Consider the following 17570-nt stretch of genomic DNA (forward strand, 5'->3'; position numbering starts at 1 on the left):
AAGCCTCCCTCGAGTTCAACAACATCTTCTAAATTAGTCTTTGAAAATGAAAGAACCAAACTACTTCAGCCAAAACAGTTGTAGTAAGAAACCTGATTTTGAATACTCTCTTTACTACTTACTTGCTGAGTGGCTTGGGGTTTGTGGAATAGTCTGAACCTCACTTTCTCCTCCCAGGAGATGGGGAAAATAACACCCACCTCATGGAAGAGACATAATGTATGAAAACACTATAGCACAGTGCCAACACATAGTAGGTGATGAGTAAAGAAAACTCTGATTAGTTAAGCAAAATGACCAAACCCAAATGTTCTTTCCTCTATAAATCCTCACCCAATGCCTCATCCTAACCTGTCGGAATTAATTGCTTTTTCCTCTGGCTTTCAGTGGAAGTTGCTTGCACTTCTATTTGTCACCCCATTTGTCCTTGCATTGATGACACACCTGTACATCCATACATCCATCCATTCATTAAAATTGTGCTGAGCATTTTCCATGTCCCAGTGCTGTGTTAGACACTGGGAGTTCAGAGATGGATCTGACATGGTTCCTGTCCTCAAAGGGCTTGGGCTTTTGGGGACAAGCCAGGGCTGATTTGCCCAAAGGACCCAGACACTAAAGTAATAATAATACATCTACGATGTTACTATGATGTTATTGTATCATAGCAGTATTTTTTTTTAATAGGCAAACCCAGCACTTTGTTGGATTTCTAGATACTTATTTTATGATTTAATATTATTTTTATAAAATAAAGGAGTCATAATGTTTTCAGATCGCTTTTAAATTAACTTCTAAAGGTCTTAATCTGGTTCCACTTGGCAACAGATAGTCTAAGGAATCATTACAAAGAACTGTGTTAAGTGCTGGGCTAGAAAAACTCCAGTGTTTTCTGGGGGCTGAGGTAGGAGAGCCCCACTTCCCCAAGGGAAGGAGCCATCCTTAATGCTTGCTTCATAGACCTTCAAGCTGGACAGGGGTTAGATGCCAGCTCTTCCAGTGCCCTCCACAAAGGGTCGTGGGGGACAGGAGGGAGATGCGGTTCAAGTGGGAGGCTCTCGCCCACTCCCCCTCTAGCCTGCGCTGTAGAGCTCATGTTTTGTTTTGTATAAGGAAACAGAACCCCAGGCGGTGGAGGAGACTTGTCCAGGATCACACAAATGGAGTGGAAAATATTTAAATAGCTAACATCTATTGATTCCTTTTTATATGTGACGCATTGGCTGAAGGGTTTTACCTGAGTTTTCTTATTTAATCCTCCCGATAATTCCACGAAGTGGGTACCCTTATTTTCCTCATTTCACAGACGAAAAAATTGAGGTAAAATAACAGACTTTCACAAGGTCATCTAGCAATTAAGTAGCCAAGTTCAGGTTTGCTCTGAATAGATGTTGGTTGACGTTGGAATAACAGTCTGATCCTGACCCTGGACACACATCTGGGCCCCTTGGCAGCCGGGGCAGGGGCGCTAGGTCCCGGGCTGGGGCTGGGGGAACGACCGGCAAGGGCGGGCCGTGGGTGGAGCCTCTGGAGAGCTGTTCACAGCGGGCTTCCCTGGAGGCGAGAAAGTCCCGCCCCTAGCCGAGGGAGGGCTGTGATTGGTTGTCCGGGACCGATTGACGGCTCAGGGCACGAGCGGAGACCGCAGCGGCGGAGGTAAGGGCGCCAGCAGGAAGTGGGAGAAGAGGCGGCTCTAGGCGCGCTGGCGGGGTGGCGGTAGTCGCCTCTTGCTAGTAGCCTCAGCCGCCGTGGGTGCTTGGGGAGATGGAGGGGCCGGGGCTGGGCTCGCAGGTGAGTGCTACCGGGCAGTGGCTGCCTAGGGGGTGGGGAGAGCGGATACCGCTGTGGAGAGAAGGACTGTGTGGGTGAGGCCGCTCGGTGAGGGGTTTTCGGGGGCGGCGGGGCCTGGGTCTGGGAAGCGGTAGCCTGGAAACGCCAAGAACGATGCTGGAAATTCTCTCTGAGGTGACCGGGAAGAAAAGGCGAGGACTGAAGGGTGACGGCCAGAGCTGGCCCATTCAGCCTCCATCCCTGGCCAGGGCGCCCCCTGGGGCCGGTTACCCGGAGCCCGGCGGGGACCTCTGTGGGGCTGGGGAGGGCAGGGAGGCCCTTCCCGAGAGAGGTGTCAGATGACACACCTGAGTCGGACCCGCCCGTCTTGACGTTGGGCTGGAGCCGGAGCGGTTCTGGTGATTTCTTTTTCACCCCTGACGCCCTGGTACCCGCCTTCACCCCACCCAGTCCAGTTTTCGCTCTTATTCCCGCATCCTTGCTTACTCCTTGAAGGAAGTAAGGTTGCTTGTTTAGGATGGAGGAAAGGGGCGTGGAGGGGGAGGCACACCACAGCGATCTGCAAAATCTCAAAGGACAATATTCTGTGGAGGAGGGGTTATAAAAAAGCCAGACGGAGTTCCAAAGAAGCGAAGCGGGCCTGTTGGGGAAGTTAAAGGAGGTAGATGTTGGCTCCAAGAGAACGAGATTTTTGTTTGTGGCCCTTTCCTAATGCCTAGAGTACTGACTGGCATATTGTAGACGTTTACTTAACATTTATTGAATAAATGCAGAATTTCCAGATTCAGCCAGTTTTAGTGAGTGCTTAGCACATGCCAGATGCCTTCATTTGCATTATTTTATTCCGGAATTGAAACATCCTTAAGAAGATGTTATCCCCCTATGCAGATGAGAACACTGAAGCTGTCTTCAGTTGGAACCGAGTTAGGTGGTAGATTCTCAGTTTGGGATGATTGGATTAGTAGATCTCTAAAAACGTTTTTCCAGTCCCGAGAGTGCCTCATGCTCCCCCTTTACCTTCTTTCAGCAGAGTCTTGTGTAGGTTTAAGTGAGGAACAAGATGTCTGGGGAAATGTCAAGGTGTTCTTATTGGTTGTTTTTGCATTTTGACAGAAAAAAAAATGTCTGGCAGACTGGATTTTACTAAGGGGTGTTGAATCTTCACATGGAAACTGCGCCTCGTTCTTTTTCTCAGAGAGGCTCAAAGAAAAGTTGGTCGGAGTGACTATTATGTCTTAATTACTGGCACTCATTTACAAAAGCCTTCAAGTGCTTAAAGTTCACTCCCTCGTGCTGAAGGGAAGATTAGCCTTGTCCCAGTTCCATGGCCCACAGAGAGAGAGAGAATGATTCAGTGGTTGAATTTAGTAGGGAAAGAGAGAGAGAATTGTCATTGTTAATAATAACTGCTCTTGTTAACTTTTTCGATAATAATGTGAAGATCGTACCTATAGATACTGCTTCGCAGTTTGCAAAATACTTCCCCATTTTTTATTCTTACTGTAATCCTATGAGGCAGGGAGAAGTGATTATTCTGATCTTAAAGATGAGAACAGAGGCTCAGAAAATTGGAATCACTTGCTATAAGTCAAATAGCTGCTAAGTGATAGAGCCAAGACTTCAGTCGTTCATTCAGCAAACGTGTTTTGAATATCTGGTAGGCACCTTTAGGTGCTGATAACAAATTAGTGAACAAAACAGACCAAAACATTACTGCTCTCATTGAATTTTTTTTTTTTTTTTTGAGATGGAGTCTTGCTTTGTTGCCCAGGCTGGAGTGCAGTGGCACGACCTCTGCCCGCTGCAACCTCTGCCTCCCAAGTTCAAGCAATTCTTTCTCTTGACTCAGCCTCCCGAGTAGCTGGGATTACAGGTGCCCGCCACCATGCCTGGCTCATTTTTTTGTATTTTTAGTATAGACGGGGTTTCACCATGTTGGCCATGCTGGTTTTGAATTCGTGACCTCAGGTAATCTGTCTGCCTTGGCCTCTCAAAGTGCTAGGATTACAGACGTGAGCCACTGTGCCCAGCCTGGTTCTTTTTATTCCAAGATCGGTACTGTTGGAGGATTTACCAGGATTTGCCTGTATGATCAGGTCTCCAGTTTCCTTTCTCACCTCATCTTTTACTACTTTTTTGCTTGCCCAGTCATCCCCAGCCACACCAGCCTCAGCGTCTTTGTACTTACTATTTGCTCTACCTGGAATGCTCTTTCCTTGTGTGCCCACTTGGCTTATTCCCCCACCTGGAAGTCTTGACACAAATGTCACCTCTCTATGGCCTTCTGTGACCCCTGTGTTTAAAATTGCAAGCCTTTTCCATCATTGGCACTACCAGCAACACTACCTGGGCTCCTTCCTTGCTTTAGATTTCTCCTCAGCATTTAACACCATTTAACATACTTATTGGTCTTGTTTATTGTTTCCTTCCCCTCCACTGAATGTTACTGCTATAAGGGCAGTGATTTTTTTTTTCCCATTTATTTATTTTATTGCATTTTAGGTTTTGGGGTACATGTGAAGAACATGCAAAATTGTTGCATAGGAACACATGTGGCAGTGTGATTTGCTGGCTTCCTCCCCATCACCTACATCTGGCATTTCTCCGCTTGCTATCTCTCCCCAGCTTCCCACCCCCCACCGTCCCTCCCCTATTTCCCCCCAACTGACCCCAGTGTGTAGTGCTCCCCTCCCTGTGTCCATGTGTTCTCATTGTTCAACACCCGCCTATGAGTGAGAACATGCGATGTTTGATCTTCTGCTCTTCTGTCAGTTTGCTGAGAATGATGGTTTCCAGGTTCATCCATGTCCCTACAAAGGACACAAACTCATCGTTTTTGATGGCTGCATAATATTCCATGGTGTATATGTACCACATTTTCCCTATCCAGTCTATCGTCGATGGGCATTTGGGTTGGTTCCAGGTCTTTGCTATTGTAAACAGTGCTGCAATGAACATTCGTGTGCACGTGTCCTTATAGTAGAACGATTTGTAATCCTTTGGATATATACCCAGTAGTGGGATTGCTGGGTCAAATGGAATTTCTATTTCTATGTCCTTGAGGAATCGAAGGGCAGTGATTTTTATCTGTTATGTTCGCTGCCGTGTGCCTGGCATCTAGAACAATGCCTAGCACTGGTGAGTACTCTGTAAATACTTGTGCAATGAATGAACTTAGAAACTAAACTCTGGTACTTCTGTTAATGAGAACTTTAATGACATGAGAACTTTTAATGACTGTCACATCTTTCTATCTCTCACTTGCTGTTTCTCTTCACTCTCTTTTTATTTGATAATATGGCAGGATAGTGACTCTTATCAGAGTTTGAGTGTGGTTTTCTAGATCTTGGTTTTGGCTTAAATTAATGCCCACTGTAACTTTAACAATATACAATTTAGAAAAATAATCTCATTCATGACATCTCTGTGTGAGAAGTATTACACGATCCCTCAGAGCTTAAAGATGCCCTGGTAACCTATTGTGGTGTAAGAAACCACCCCAAAACATAGTGGTATAAAACAGCCTTTGTCATGCCCGTGGACTCTGTATGTCAGGGACTTGGACAAACTGCAACAGGGTTTGTTTGTTTCTGTTCCACCATGTCTAGAGCCTCAGCTGCAAAGACTCATAAGCTGGAGGTGACTTGATAGCTGGGGCCGGTATCTACGAGTATCTTCACTTATATCTGGCAGTTGACTTTCAGTAGAGACACTTACATGTGGCCTGGGCATTGGACAGTATGGAGGCTGAGTTCCATTAGTGAATATCTAATGGAAGAGCCAAGAAGAAGAAGCTGCCAGTTTCTTAAGCCTGGACCTGCAAAGTGACACAGCATCACTTCTGAAATATATTATTAGTGAGGTAGTCTCACTTTTACAAGTCTGTACAAATATCTTTATTTTCACACTTAAAAAGAATCACATACTCATTCTAACAGCTTTACCAGGCTTGGCCAACCCAGTAAGTTACACACTCACTCAGGTACATGGAAGGTTATTGCACAGCTCCTTTACTGATCGAGTCAGGGCAAAGTGGTCACTTTCCCCACAGCCAGAATCTGGATTTGTCTCCTGTGAGGACACCATGCCTGGCACAGGCTGAGGGAGCGGCTGCAGTCAAACCTTGCCTTCCGGATTACAAACCAGTGTAAGTAGCACAATTCTTGTGGCTACTTTCACTTCAGAGTGTCATATTTATTGATGTGGAGCTCTCTGAATAGGGAGGTTAAGGCACACCTGCTTAGTAAAACAAGTATTTCTTGTAGCGTCCTAAACTGAGGGCAGCGGTGAACAGTAAGATAAATGTCAGTGGCATGTTCCTGACAGGTTGTACAGCAGCCCTGGGCTCAAGGATTTCTCCTCCTGCACGATTCCTAAGACTGTTTGCTAGCTGATTCTTTGTTTTGGCAATGTGATGGTTTTGATGAATTTGCTGTGATCCAGGGGTGTTCAAGCACTTCTCTGAGCATTGGCCTCTGGCTGGGATTATGCTTCAACAGTCTTGAAATGAAGTCCCTGGCTCCCTCTGTTACAAAGTCAGGGAATGTGAATTCAACCCGTGATATTCTTTTGTTGGTCTCTTGGTATGCGCTTGCCTCAAAAGGGGGCTTCCCAAGTAAAAATTCATAGCAAAGAACTCCAAGGCTCCAGAGATCCACTTTGAGCTCAGAGTCAAGAGGAAGGGACGGCTGGGCGCGGTGGCTCAAGCCTGTAATCCCAGCACTTTGGGAGGCCGAGGCGGGTGGATCACGAGGTCAAGAGATCGAGACCATCCTGGTCACCATGGTGAAACCCCGTCTCTACTAAAAATACAAAAAATTAGCTGGGCATGGTGGTGCGTGCCTGTAATCCCAGCTACTCAGGAGGCTGAGGCAGGAGAATTGCCTGAACCCAGGAGGTGGAGGTTGCGGTGAGCCGAGATAGCGCCATTGCACTCCAGCCTGGGTAACATGAGTGAAACTGCGTCTCAAAAAAAAAAAAAAAAAAAAAAAAAAAAAAAAGAGGAAGAGACATAGACCTTTACCTCTTGATGAAAAAGTAGCAAATAATTTTGAGGCTATGTTGTAAAAATTACCACACATGTATCCCTATGTCTGTTAGATAATTTTCATAATATCTTGTTACGCTTTGCTCTTCTGTGGAGGACAGTCAGCTAGTTATATGTCTTTTTCTTGGTTTCCCCGTTTAATTTTTTTTTTCCCTGTGTATCTTAAACAACAACAACAACAAAACATGTTACCCTGGTATCTTGAGGCAGTTGTAGACTGGAATCCTAGGAAGAGTAGAGGAAGTAAAATGGAATAGAATCATAGAAAACTTGGAGCTGGAAGGCTTTTCAGTGAATTACCTGGTTCAGAGATTCTTAAACTGGCATATGGGATAAGCTTCAGGGCAATGGTGAATACCTTGAAATTAGTGAACATCTTGAAAAGTTAGTTTGTATGTGCAGTTGTGCATTTCTCTTAAGTAGAGAGGACTTAATTTTGGTAAAATTTTCAAAAAGGGCCACAATGTTAGGAAGTTTCGAGAACCATTTATCTAGTGTAACCCTTTAACTTTTTCCATGAATTCAAGACTCAAAAATAATAACTTATTTTCCAAAGATTTATATAGCAAGTTAGCAGAGCCCTGTGTCAGGGCTCCTGTTGAGTGCATTTTCATTGCTACTCAGGTGATCCAGTCTTGATATGATCTTGTTTGATTGTTTGCTGCCTCTTGGAGTTCACCCACTCTTTAGTCCAAGGTCTGAGGAGTCGTCTGTATTTTATTCTGTTCAGGAAATGAGGAAGGGACTATGTCCCTAACCAGAATATAAATTCCTTGAAAACCAGGGACCTTGTCTGTTGTTCATTGCCATATTGCTGTGTCTACCATAGTGCCCAGCACATAGTAGGCATTCAGTAAATTTCTAGAATGAATAAATTCTAGAAGGAATTGTGTCTTATTCATCTTTTATCCCTGATTACCTACTTTTGTGATTTGTATAGGTCTTCTTTTTATTTCCCTGAATGGATGATTAATGAAAACTCTTGGGAGTTGGCTGGGATCGTGAGAATTTGCTTCTGTTCTGTTACCTTAATACTGTAGGCAACCATGTAGCAGTTAAGCATCTTTATCCATATAGCATGTTTGTTCATGCAGTAAAGTCTTTACCAGTACACAAGTCAGTAGTGACTATTGTTAACAGCTCCGCTTAGGACCATGCAACATGAGACCTAGAAGGAGCTTTATGGGTATGTTGATCTGTCCCTTTCATTTTACAAATGTAAAAATGAGCCAAAAATTGAGTAGATGGTTCGCCACTAACATACAGCCAATGTGGCAGTACTAGGAATCTGGTTGTTTGGCCTGTGTCATCAATGCAAGCAGGAGAGATTAGACTGAGAGAATACTGTGGAAGCAGGGACTCAATGTGTCTTCTTCCCTATCTTTTGAGACTGAGGGTTACCTGTCTTCTTCTCTGCCATGTCCTTGCCCCCTTTTCCTGACCTTGCTTTACAGAAAACTTCACACTGAAAATAAATATTTCAGCACTCTTCTGTTTGAACATGGGGATGGGAGCTGGTTGCCAATTTCATATTGTCATGGGTCATGTTATTGTAAGATTTGACAACATATTTCTAAATTATATTCATTAACTCATAGCTCAGTATATGCCCATGGCAAGATGTGAATTAAAGATAGAGGTTGTAAGTCTGCCTCAATTTAGCCTTTTGACAATTTTGAATTTTTTCAGAGGAGGTACTGACATGTCAGATTGGATTAGATCATCTTTGTTTATACTTCATGTGTTTGCTGGAATCCTAAGCTGCTTTTTTCTTATTTGCTTGTGCTTATTATTATTACCTCAATTCATAGATTCTTTGCAGAAATTAGTGTAAGCTACTTGCTCATTTTGGGAGAGGTAATTTAATTAAAATTTGACAATATAATTTGAAAATAAATCTAATGAATATTGTAATATGTTGAAGGTACTACTGTCAACTCTCTGGTTGTGGAAGGTTTCTTTACCCCCAGGTTACCTTGTAAAGAGAGTATAAGGAGTGACCTGATTACATACCGATAAATGAGACTGCTGTGGTTAAAAATTAGTAAAACTTTCCTGCCAGCAGGGGTATGCTAACAAGAAAAAATAAAATTGGTAAAGCTTTAAAAACTCAAATTTGTAAATTTTATTTTTCGTTTTTAAGTAAAAAGATGAAAAGTTATTATAATAGAAACTTTAACATTTTCTCATATTACCTAGTGGGTTACTACATGTATGGCCTTGAGTGCACTTTCCTTACTTTGTAGATGATTGACTTCAAACACAGGCTGTGAAGACAAATAGTCATTTTTAGGTTTTACTTTGATCTAGATTTGGGTAAACAATCATGACATGAACAGAAGATATCTCCTGTTTTCTAGTTTCTTATTGCCATTTAATCATATATAATCACATATTGCCTTCTATTATTATTTTACTTTGTCTCTGACATATCTCCCTTATTAGACTTAAATTCCTGGAGAATAGACACCCATGTCTTCTATGCCCTTAGCATAATTGTACATCATAAATATACAGAAATTAATTGTTGACTAAACAAATGCTCTTAATTGTGGATATTCTTCATACTGAAATATGTAAACCTCTTCAACTTTATACATGACAAATAAAGCTGTTGTCCTTAATGCCTTAACACAGTATAAGAAGCCACAAATCTGTATCTATTGAATGAGTCAATTTTCCGTGATGAAAAATCTGTACATAAACAAAGAGTCAGGGCCGGGTGTGGTGGCTCATGCCTGTAACCCCAGTGCTTTGGGAGGCCAAGGTGGAAGGATAACTTGAGGTCAGGAGGTTAAGACCAGTCTGGGCAACATAACGAGATCTGTCTATAGAAAAATAAAAAAATCAGCAGGGTGTGTGGTGGCACTTGCCTGTAGTCCTAGTTTCTAGGGTGGGTCAGGCGGGAGGATCTCTTAAGCCCAGGAAATTGGACTTTAGTGAGCTTTGATGGTGCTACTGCACTCCAGCCTGGGCGACAGAGTAATACTCCATCTCAAAAACAAAACAACAAACAATAAAGGGTTGATTTTTCTAACCTACAAAGAGAAACAGATATGTGCAATTTACCAGAAATACAAGTAGACTATGAAAAGGCAATCCACAAAAGAGAAAATATGGAGAGCCAATATACCTGACAACAACAAAACAAAACACTCAGACTCATCAGCAACTAGGGGAGTACAAATGAAAAACAGGATGCCATTTTTTAGCCATCAGATCGTCAAGGTTGTAAAAAGATTGATAATATCCAGTTTTGGGAAAGTTTGTAGAGAGAAAGAACATGTATATACTTTGTTGTTAGGACTGTGAATTGGGGAGAGTATTTGGTCATTAAAATGCACATTTTTTGACTCAGTTGTCCTACTTTGGGGAATCAATCCTATAATTCCTATAATAGAATTAGAATACGCAGTGTGTTGATTGGATTGTTTATAGACGTGAAAGGCTGAAATCAACCTGTGTCTCTAACCGAAGGGAATTTTTGCATGAATTATGCTAGATCTGTATACAATGGAATAATAGTCAAATATTACTGAACTGTAGGACTGTACATACTATATTGTTAGGTGAGAAAAGCAAGTTGAGGAATAATGTATATAATGTGATCCTATTCTTTGTTCAGTAAGTATGAGAAAATGATTAAAAATATGTGTATATGTATGTATACAGCACAATATTATATACATTAAAATATATGTACATAATGAGGGAGGATGCACCCAACTGTTATAATGGTTTTCTCTGGTGGTACGGTATTGGAAAGAGTCTAGATTGTTAATCCCGTATTCACTTCTGTATTGCTAGATCTTTAAAATTAAGATGTGTCATTCTATAGTTTTAAAATTCTAGTAAAAATTTATTTTATATAAAAATACACTGATTTTTTTGTAAATCTTAGCTGTACTTTTTATTACATCTTTTACTTATTGTCATTCTAGAAATTTTGAGTGTATTTCAGCTCTTTTCCTGGACCCTGTGCCTTCTTCATGAAAAGAATCCTAATGTTTTTATTTACATTTTAATCTAACTATCACATGTTTATTTTTAGCTGTGTGTGATTCTGTGTGTTGGGGGTAATTGACTTTTTTACCAGATAAATCAGAATTTACCTAGTCAGGAAAGCAGGTGGACTGAAGAAGAAAAAGATTGGAATTTAAAAACCACCAAATCAGTAGCTGATTTACCTTTTTTCTCTCTGGTTTGCCCCTAGCTTGTCTTGATCCCTGGAAATAAGCATCAGTGCAGACAGCAAGTGCTTCATGAGATGCTATCTAGTTAAGGCTCAAGGAGCCACAAAGGGATTTCCTGGCAGCACAGATACCAGAAACGCTGAGGGAGAACTTTCTTCTCCGAACAGAGGAATTGTGACCCCAAGACAGTAGTTTTTAAATGTGACACGAAAAGTATGATCCATAAAATAACAAATTGGTAAATTTGACTTTTTTAAAATTACAAACTTCTGCTCTATGAAACAGACTTTTAAGAGATGGGAAGATAAGCTACAGACCAGGAGAAAATATCTGCAAATCACGTATTTGACAAAAGACTTGTATCTAGAATATGTAATATAAAGAACTCTCAAAACTTAACAGTACGAAAACAAACAGCTCAATTAAAAATGGACAAAAGACTTGGACACTTCACCAGAGAAGATATACAGATGGCAAATACGCACATGAAAAGATGATCAACTTTATTAGCCGTTAAGGATATGTAAATTAAGACCGCGCTGAGTTGCCCCTATACATCTATTAGACTCACAATCCCCATGCCAGTGAGAATGCAGAACAATTGTAACTCTCATAGTTGTTAGTGGCAATGCAAGGTGGTATAAACAGTCTGGAAAACAGTTTAGCAGTTTCTCATAAATTTAAATATAGCTAACATATGGCCAAACAATCTTACTCTTAGAGAAATGAAAGCAAGTTCACGCAAGTTTGTCCATGAATATTTTTAGCAGCTCTATTTATAATCGTCAAAAGCTGGAAAACAACCCACGCAGATTGTTTGGATAGATTAACTGGGATGCACCCATATAGTAGGATACTATACAACAATAAAAAGGAATTATTTATAACATGCAACACCATTGTGCTGAGTGAAAGAAGCCCCTCCTAAAAGGTTGTGTACTGTATGATTCCGTTGTATGACATTCTGGGAAAGACAGAATTAATGACAAAGAACAGATCTGTGGTTGCCAGGAGTTGGTTGGGGTTACAGGAGGGTGTGACTACAAAGGATGATGGTGATGGTTACAGGATTCCATACATGTGTTAAAATTCATAGAGCTGTATACCAAAGTTAATTTTACTGTAAATTAACTTTTTAAAAACAGTACCCCTTCAGTATAACCCCTGAGGGGTTATGGACTCATTTAAGTAAAACTGAAAAATTTAAAACTTTCTTTTAAAAACTTTGTTTTAGGTTTGGGGGTACATGTGAGGGTTTGTTATATAGGCAAACTTATGTCATGGAGGTTTGTTATGTAGATTATTTCATTACCCAGGTATTAAGCCTAGTACCCACTTGTTATTTTTTCTGCTCCTCTCCCTCCTCCCACCCTCCACTCTCAAGTATACTGTAGTGTCTGTTGTTCCCTTTTTTTTTTTTTTTTTTTTTTTTTGAGATGGAGTCTTGCTCTGTTACCCAGGCTGGAGTGCAGTGGTGTGATCTTGGCTCACTGCAACCTCTGCCTCCCAGATTCAAGCAATTCTCCTGCCTCAGCCTTCCAGGTAACTGGGACTGCAGACACAAACCACCACTGGCTAATTTTTTTTTTTTTTTTTTTTGTGATGGGGTATCACTATATTGACAAGGCTGTTTTTGAACTCCTGACATCAAGTGATCCACCTGTCTTGGCTTACCAAAGTGCTGAAATTTTAGGCGTGAGCCACCACACCCAGCCTGTTGTTCCCTTCTTTGTGTTCATGAGTTGTCATCATTTAGCTCCCACTTATAAATGAGAACATGCCGTATTTGGTTTTGTTTCTGCATTAGTTTCCTAAGGATAATAGCCTCCAGCTCCATTCGTGTTTCTGCAAAAGACACGATCTCATAATTTTTTGTGGCCGCATAGTAATGAATGGTATATATGTACTACATTTTCTTTACCCAGTTTGTCAGTGATGGACATTTAGGTTGATTCCATGCCTTTGCTATTGTGAATAGTGCTACAGTGAACATTCACATACATGTGTCTTTATGGTAAAATGATTCATAGTCCTCTGGGTATATACCCAGTAATGGGATTGCTGGGTTGAATTGCTGGTAGTTCTTGCTTTTAGCTCTTTGAGGAATTGTCATACTGCTTTCCACAATGGTTGAACTAATTTACACTCCCACCTACGGTGTATAAGCATTCCTTTGTCTCTGTAACCTTGTCAGCATCTCTTATATTTTGACTTTTTAATAATAGCATTCTGACTAGTGTGAAATGGTATCTCATTGTGGTTTTGATTAGCATTTCTCTAATGATCGGTGATGTTAAGCTTTTTTTTTCATGTGCTTGGTGGCTGCATTTATGTCTTCTGTTGAAAAGCATCTGTTCATGTTCTTTACCTACTTTTTAATGGGGTTTGTTTTTCTCTTGTAAATTTAAGTTCTTTACAGATGCTGGATGTTAGACCTTTGTTGGATGCATAGTTTGCAAACATTGTCTCCCATTTTGTAGGATGTGTGTTTACTCTGTTGATAGTTTCTTTTGCTGTGCCGAAGTTCTTTAGTTTAATTAGATCCCACTTATCAATTTTTGGTTTTGTTATGATTGCTTTTGGTGTTTTTGTTATGAAATTTTTGCCCATTCCTGTGTCCAGGGTGGCATGTTCTAGGTTTTCTCCTAGGGTTTTTATAGTTTTGGGTTTTATATTTAAGTCTTTGACCCATCTTGAGTTGATTTTTGTGTATGGTGTAAGGAAGGGGTCCAGCTTTGATTTTCTGCAAATGGCTAGCCAAAAATCCCAGCACCATTTATTGAATAAGGAGTCTTTTCCCCATTGCTTGTTTTTATCGGCTTTGTCAAAGATCTGATGGTCATAGGTGTGTGGCCTTGTTTCTGGGCTTCCTATTCTATTCCATCGGTCTATGTGCCTGTTTTTTTTTACCAGTATCATGCTGTTTCGGTTACTATAACACTGTAGTATCATTTGAAGTCAGATAATGTGATTCCTACTGCTTTGTTCTTTTTTTCTTAGGATTGCCTTGACTATTCTTATTTGGCTCTTATTTGGTTCCATATAAATTTTAAAATAGCTCTTTCCTAGTTCTGTGAAGAATGTCTTTGGTAATTTGATAGGGATAGCATTGAATCTGTAATTTGCTTTGGGCAGTATGGCCATTTTCATGATACTGAGTCTTTCTATCTGTGAGCATGGGATGTCTTTTCATTTGCTTGTGTCTTCTCTGATTTCTTTGAGCAGCGTTTTGTAATTCTTATTGTAGAAGTCTTTCACCTCCCTGGTTAGCTGTATTCCTAGGTATTTTATTCTTCCTATGGCAGTTGTGAATGGGATTGCCTTCCTGATTTGGTTCTCGGCTTGATAATTGTTGTATAGGAATGCCAGTGATTTTTGTACATTGACTTTGTATCCTGAAACTTTGCTGAAGTTGTTTGTCAGCTGAAGGAGCTTTCGGGTCAAGACCATGGGGTTTTCTAGATATAGAATCGTGTCATCTGTGAACAGGAATAGTTTGACTTCCTCTCTTCTTCCTATTTGGATGCCCTTTATTTCTCTTGCCTGATTGCTCTGGACAGGACTGCCAATACTGTGTTGAATAGAAGTGGTGAGAGCAGGCATCCTTGTCTTGTAAAAACTTTCTTCAAAATTAAAAATTCCTAAAAGAATTTTAAAAACTGTCTTATAAAAATGAAATTTAAGAAACTTTCATTCTTAAACTTTTTGGAACTCTTAAGAGAATTGACTTTGACACATTATATCAAATGTCTTCAATTTTTTAATTCTTAATTGTGTATTTATCCTTAAGAGAGTGATTTTCTTTTTTAAACTGAAAAGTTCACAGAAATAGGTTTGATGATAAGGTAGGTGAAAGCTAGATAACATTATTTATGGTAAAAAGCAGGATGAGATTATAAAATAATCCATCGTTCATTTATAGGAATTTTCTAGGTACAGTCATAGCATCTCATAATGTTTTGATCAGTGTCAGACCACACATACGACGTTGGTCAGAGCAATGGTTTACACCATGTGGCCGAAGTCTGTAATAGGATATATTGTTTAGGTTTGTGTAAGTACACATTGTGATGTTTGAACAACAATGAAATAGCCTAATGATATGTTTCTCAGAATGTATCCTCATTGATAATGAAAGCATGACTATATTTGATGTGACCCTCCCACTGAACACATCAAAAACTGCAGGGTACAGTATAAAGCATTTAAAGTATTTTACGTTTTTGATGCTAGAGTAAAAATTTTTTAAAAGATTTCTTAGGATTTTCTATGCATATGGTCATGTTTTGGCAAGTAAAAATGGATTTACTTCTTTTCTAATCTGTATGCATTTTTATTCTTTTTTCTACTCTATTATGCTGTCTGGTACTTTAGTACAGTGTTAATTAGAAGTGGTGATAATGGGCATCCTTGCTTTGCTTCCAGTCTTGGTGTAAAAATGGTCTTGCACCATTCAGTGTGATGGTAGCTGTAGATTTCTTGTAAGTGTTCTTTATCAAATTGAGGAAGTTCTCTTCTTTCACTTGTGTTGAAAGACTTTATCAAATTTTATCATATGCTTTGCATAAAGAATTTTCATATGAAGAATTTTGACAAATGCTTTATTCTATGATAATTATATATTTTTTACTTTATTCTGTTAATATGAATATTCATCTTATGGTGGATTGCATTGATTTATTTTGAAATGTTTAAGCTGAGTTGTGATGTATAGTCTCTTTTTTATGTATTACTGGATTCATCTTACCTAACATTTTGTTTAGGATTTTTGTATCTGTGTTCATGAGGGATACTGGGCCTGTGTTTTTCTTTACTTGTAATGTCTTTGTTGGTTTTGGTATGGAGTGATGCCGCTTCATAAAATGAGCTGGGAAGGATTCTCTCTTCTGTTTTCTGAAGAGGTTAATATTATTTCTTCCTTAGATATTTGATAGGGTTAACCAGTTAAGTTATATGGACCTAGAATTTTTTATGAGAAAGGTTTTCATTATGAATCAAATTTATTTAATAGATATTATGTTATTTATTACTTTTAACATCCATAATGTGTGTCCCTGAGGCATTTGTTTATTTCACTTAAGTTGCCCTTTTATTGGCGTAGAGTTGTCAAAATATTCCCTTATTATCCTTTCAGAATTTGTAGGCTCTTGTAGTAATGTCTCTTTTTAAAATCTGATACTTGTCATTGATATCTTTTCATTTTTCTTGATCCATTTGATCACAGTTTTATCACTTTTATTGATTTATTCTTTCCAGAGAACCAGATTTTGGCTTCAGTGATTTTCTATATTGTTTCTGTTTTATAGTTCATGAATTCCTTCTATTTTTATATTCTTCCCATGTATCTACTTCGAGTTTAATTTTCCTTCTCTAGATTATTAAGGTGAAAGCTTAGATAATTTACTCTGGGCTCTTTTTTTCCTAATATAAGCATTTTAAGCTAAAATTCCCTGTAAACACTGCTTAGGCTGCATACTAAGCTCTTTTTTTTAAAATTCTTTTTAAAAAAAATTTATTATACTTTAAGTTCTGGGGTACATGTGAGGTACATGCAGGTTTGTTACATAGGTATACACGTGCCATAGTGGTTTGCTGCATCCATCACCCATTGTATACATTAGGTATTTTTCCTAATGCTATCCCTCCCCAAACCCCCCTGCCCCACTATGCTGTTCCTCCTCTAGCCCCCTACCCCCTGACAGACCCTGGTGTGTGATGTTCCCCTCCCGTGTCCACGTGTTCTCATTTGTTCAACACCCACTTATGAGTGAGAACATGTGTTTAATTTTCTGTTCTTGTGTCATTTGACCCAGCAACCCCTTTACTAAGCTCTTTAAAACTGTTTGCTATTGTCTTCTGGCTTGCATTGTGTGTGATGAGAAGTCTTAATGCATTCTTATCTTTGCTTCTTTGAACATATGAGTCTGTTTTTTTGAGACATTATTTCTTTATTATTGGTTTTTAGTGATTTGATTATGATATGTCTTGGGTGTAGGATTTGGGGGGCTTATCCTACTTGGGATCAATTGAACTTCTAGTTATTGTGAGTTTATAATTTTTACCAAATTTGGAAGATTTTTGACTATTATCTCTTCAAATATTAAAAAATTTTTCCCTTCTGGAACTCCGATTATACATCTTCAGCCATTTTCTCTCTGTGCTACATTTTGGATACTTTCCACTGTGGTTTCTTCAAAGTAAATATTCTTTTCTTCTATACCGTTTAATCTGCTGTCAGTCTCATCTGTTGTAATTTGTACTTTACAGATTGATTTTTTGTGTGTGTGACAGCCTCACTCTTGCCCAGGCTGAAGTGCAGTGGCATGATCTTGGCTCACTGCAACCTCTGCCTCCAGGGTTCAAGCGATTCTCCTGCCTCAGTCTCCCAAGTAGCTGAGATTGCAGGTATGCGCCACCACGCCCAGCTAATTTTTGTATTTTTAGCAGAGATGGGGTTTTGCCATATTGGTCAGGTCGGTCTTGAACTCCTTACCTCAGATGATCTGCCTGCCTCAGACTCCCAAAGTGCTGGGATTACA

General features: G+C 39.8%; 1 protein-coding gene across 5 annotated transcripts in view; it reads left to right on the forward strand.

Moving 5' to 3' along the window:
- The first annotated feature begins 1637 nt into the window (after positions 1-1637).
- Positions 1638-17570, forward strand: part of ZDHHC13 (zinc finger DHHC-type palmitoyltransferase 13) — a 54210-nt gene continuing 38277 nt past the window's right edge. For 3 of the 5 annotated variants that reach the window (XM_032240958.1, XM_032240959.1, XM_032240960.1), the window contains exon 1: positions 1638-1791. In XM_032240958.1, coding sequence (XP_032096849.1) covers positions 1765-1791 — 27 coding nt within the window. In that variant the 5' untranslated portion in view covers positions 1638-1764. The remainder of the gene's footprint in view (positions 1792-17570) is intronic. The other 2 variants (XM_032240961.1, XM_032240962.1) reach the window with 2 other exon arrangements.

This window comes from Sapajus apella, unplaced genomic scaffold (assembly GCF_009761245.1).
Source record: "Sapajus apella isolate SASKATOON/1434 unplaced genomic scaffold, GSC_monkey_1.0 scaffold47, whole genome shotgun sequence".
Lineage (NCBI taxonomy): Eukaryota > Metazoa > Chordata > Mammalia > Primates > Cebidae > Sapajus > Sapajus apella.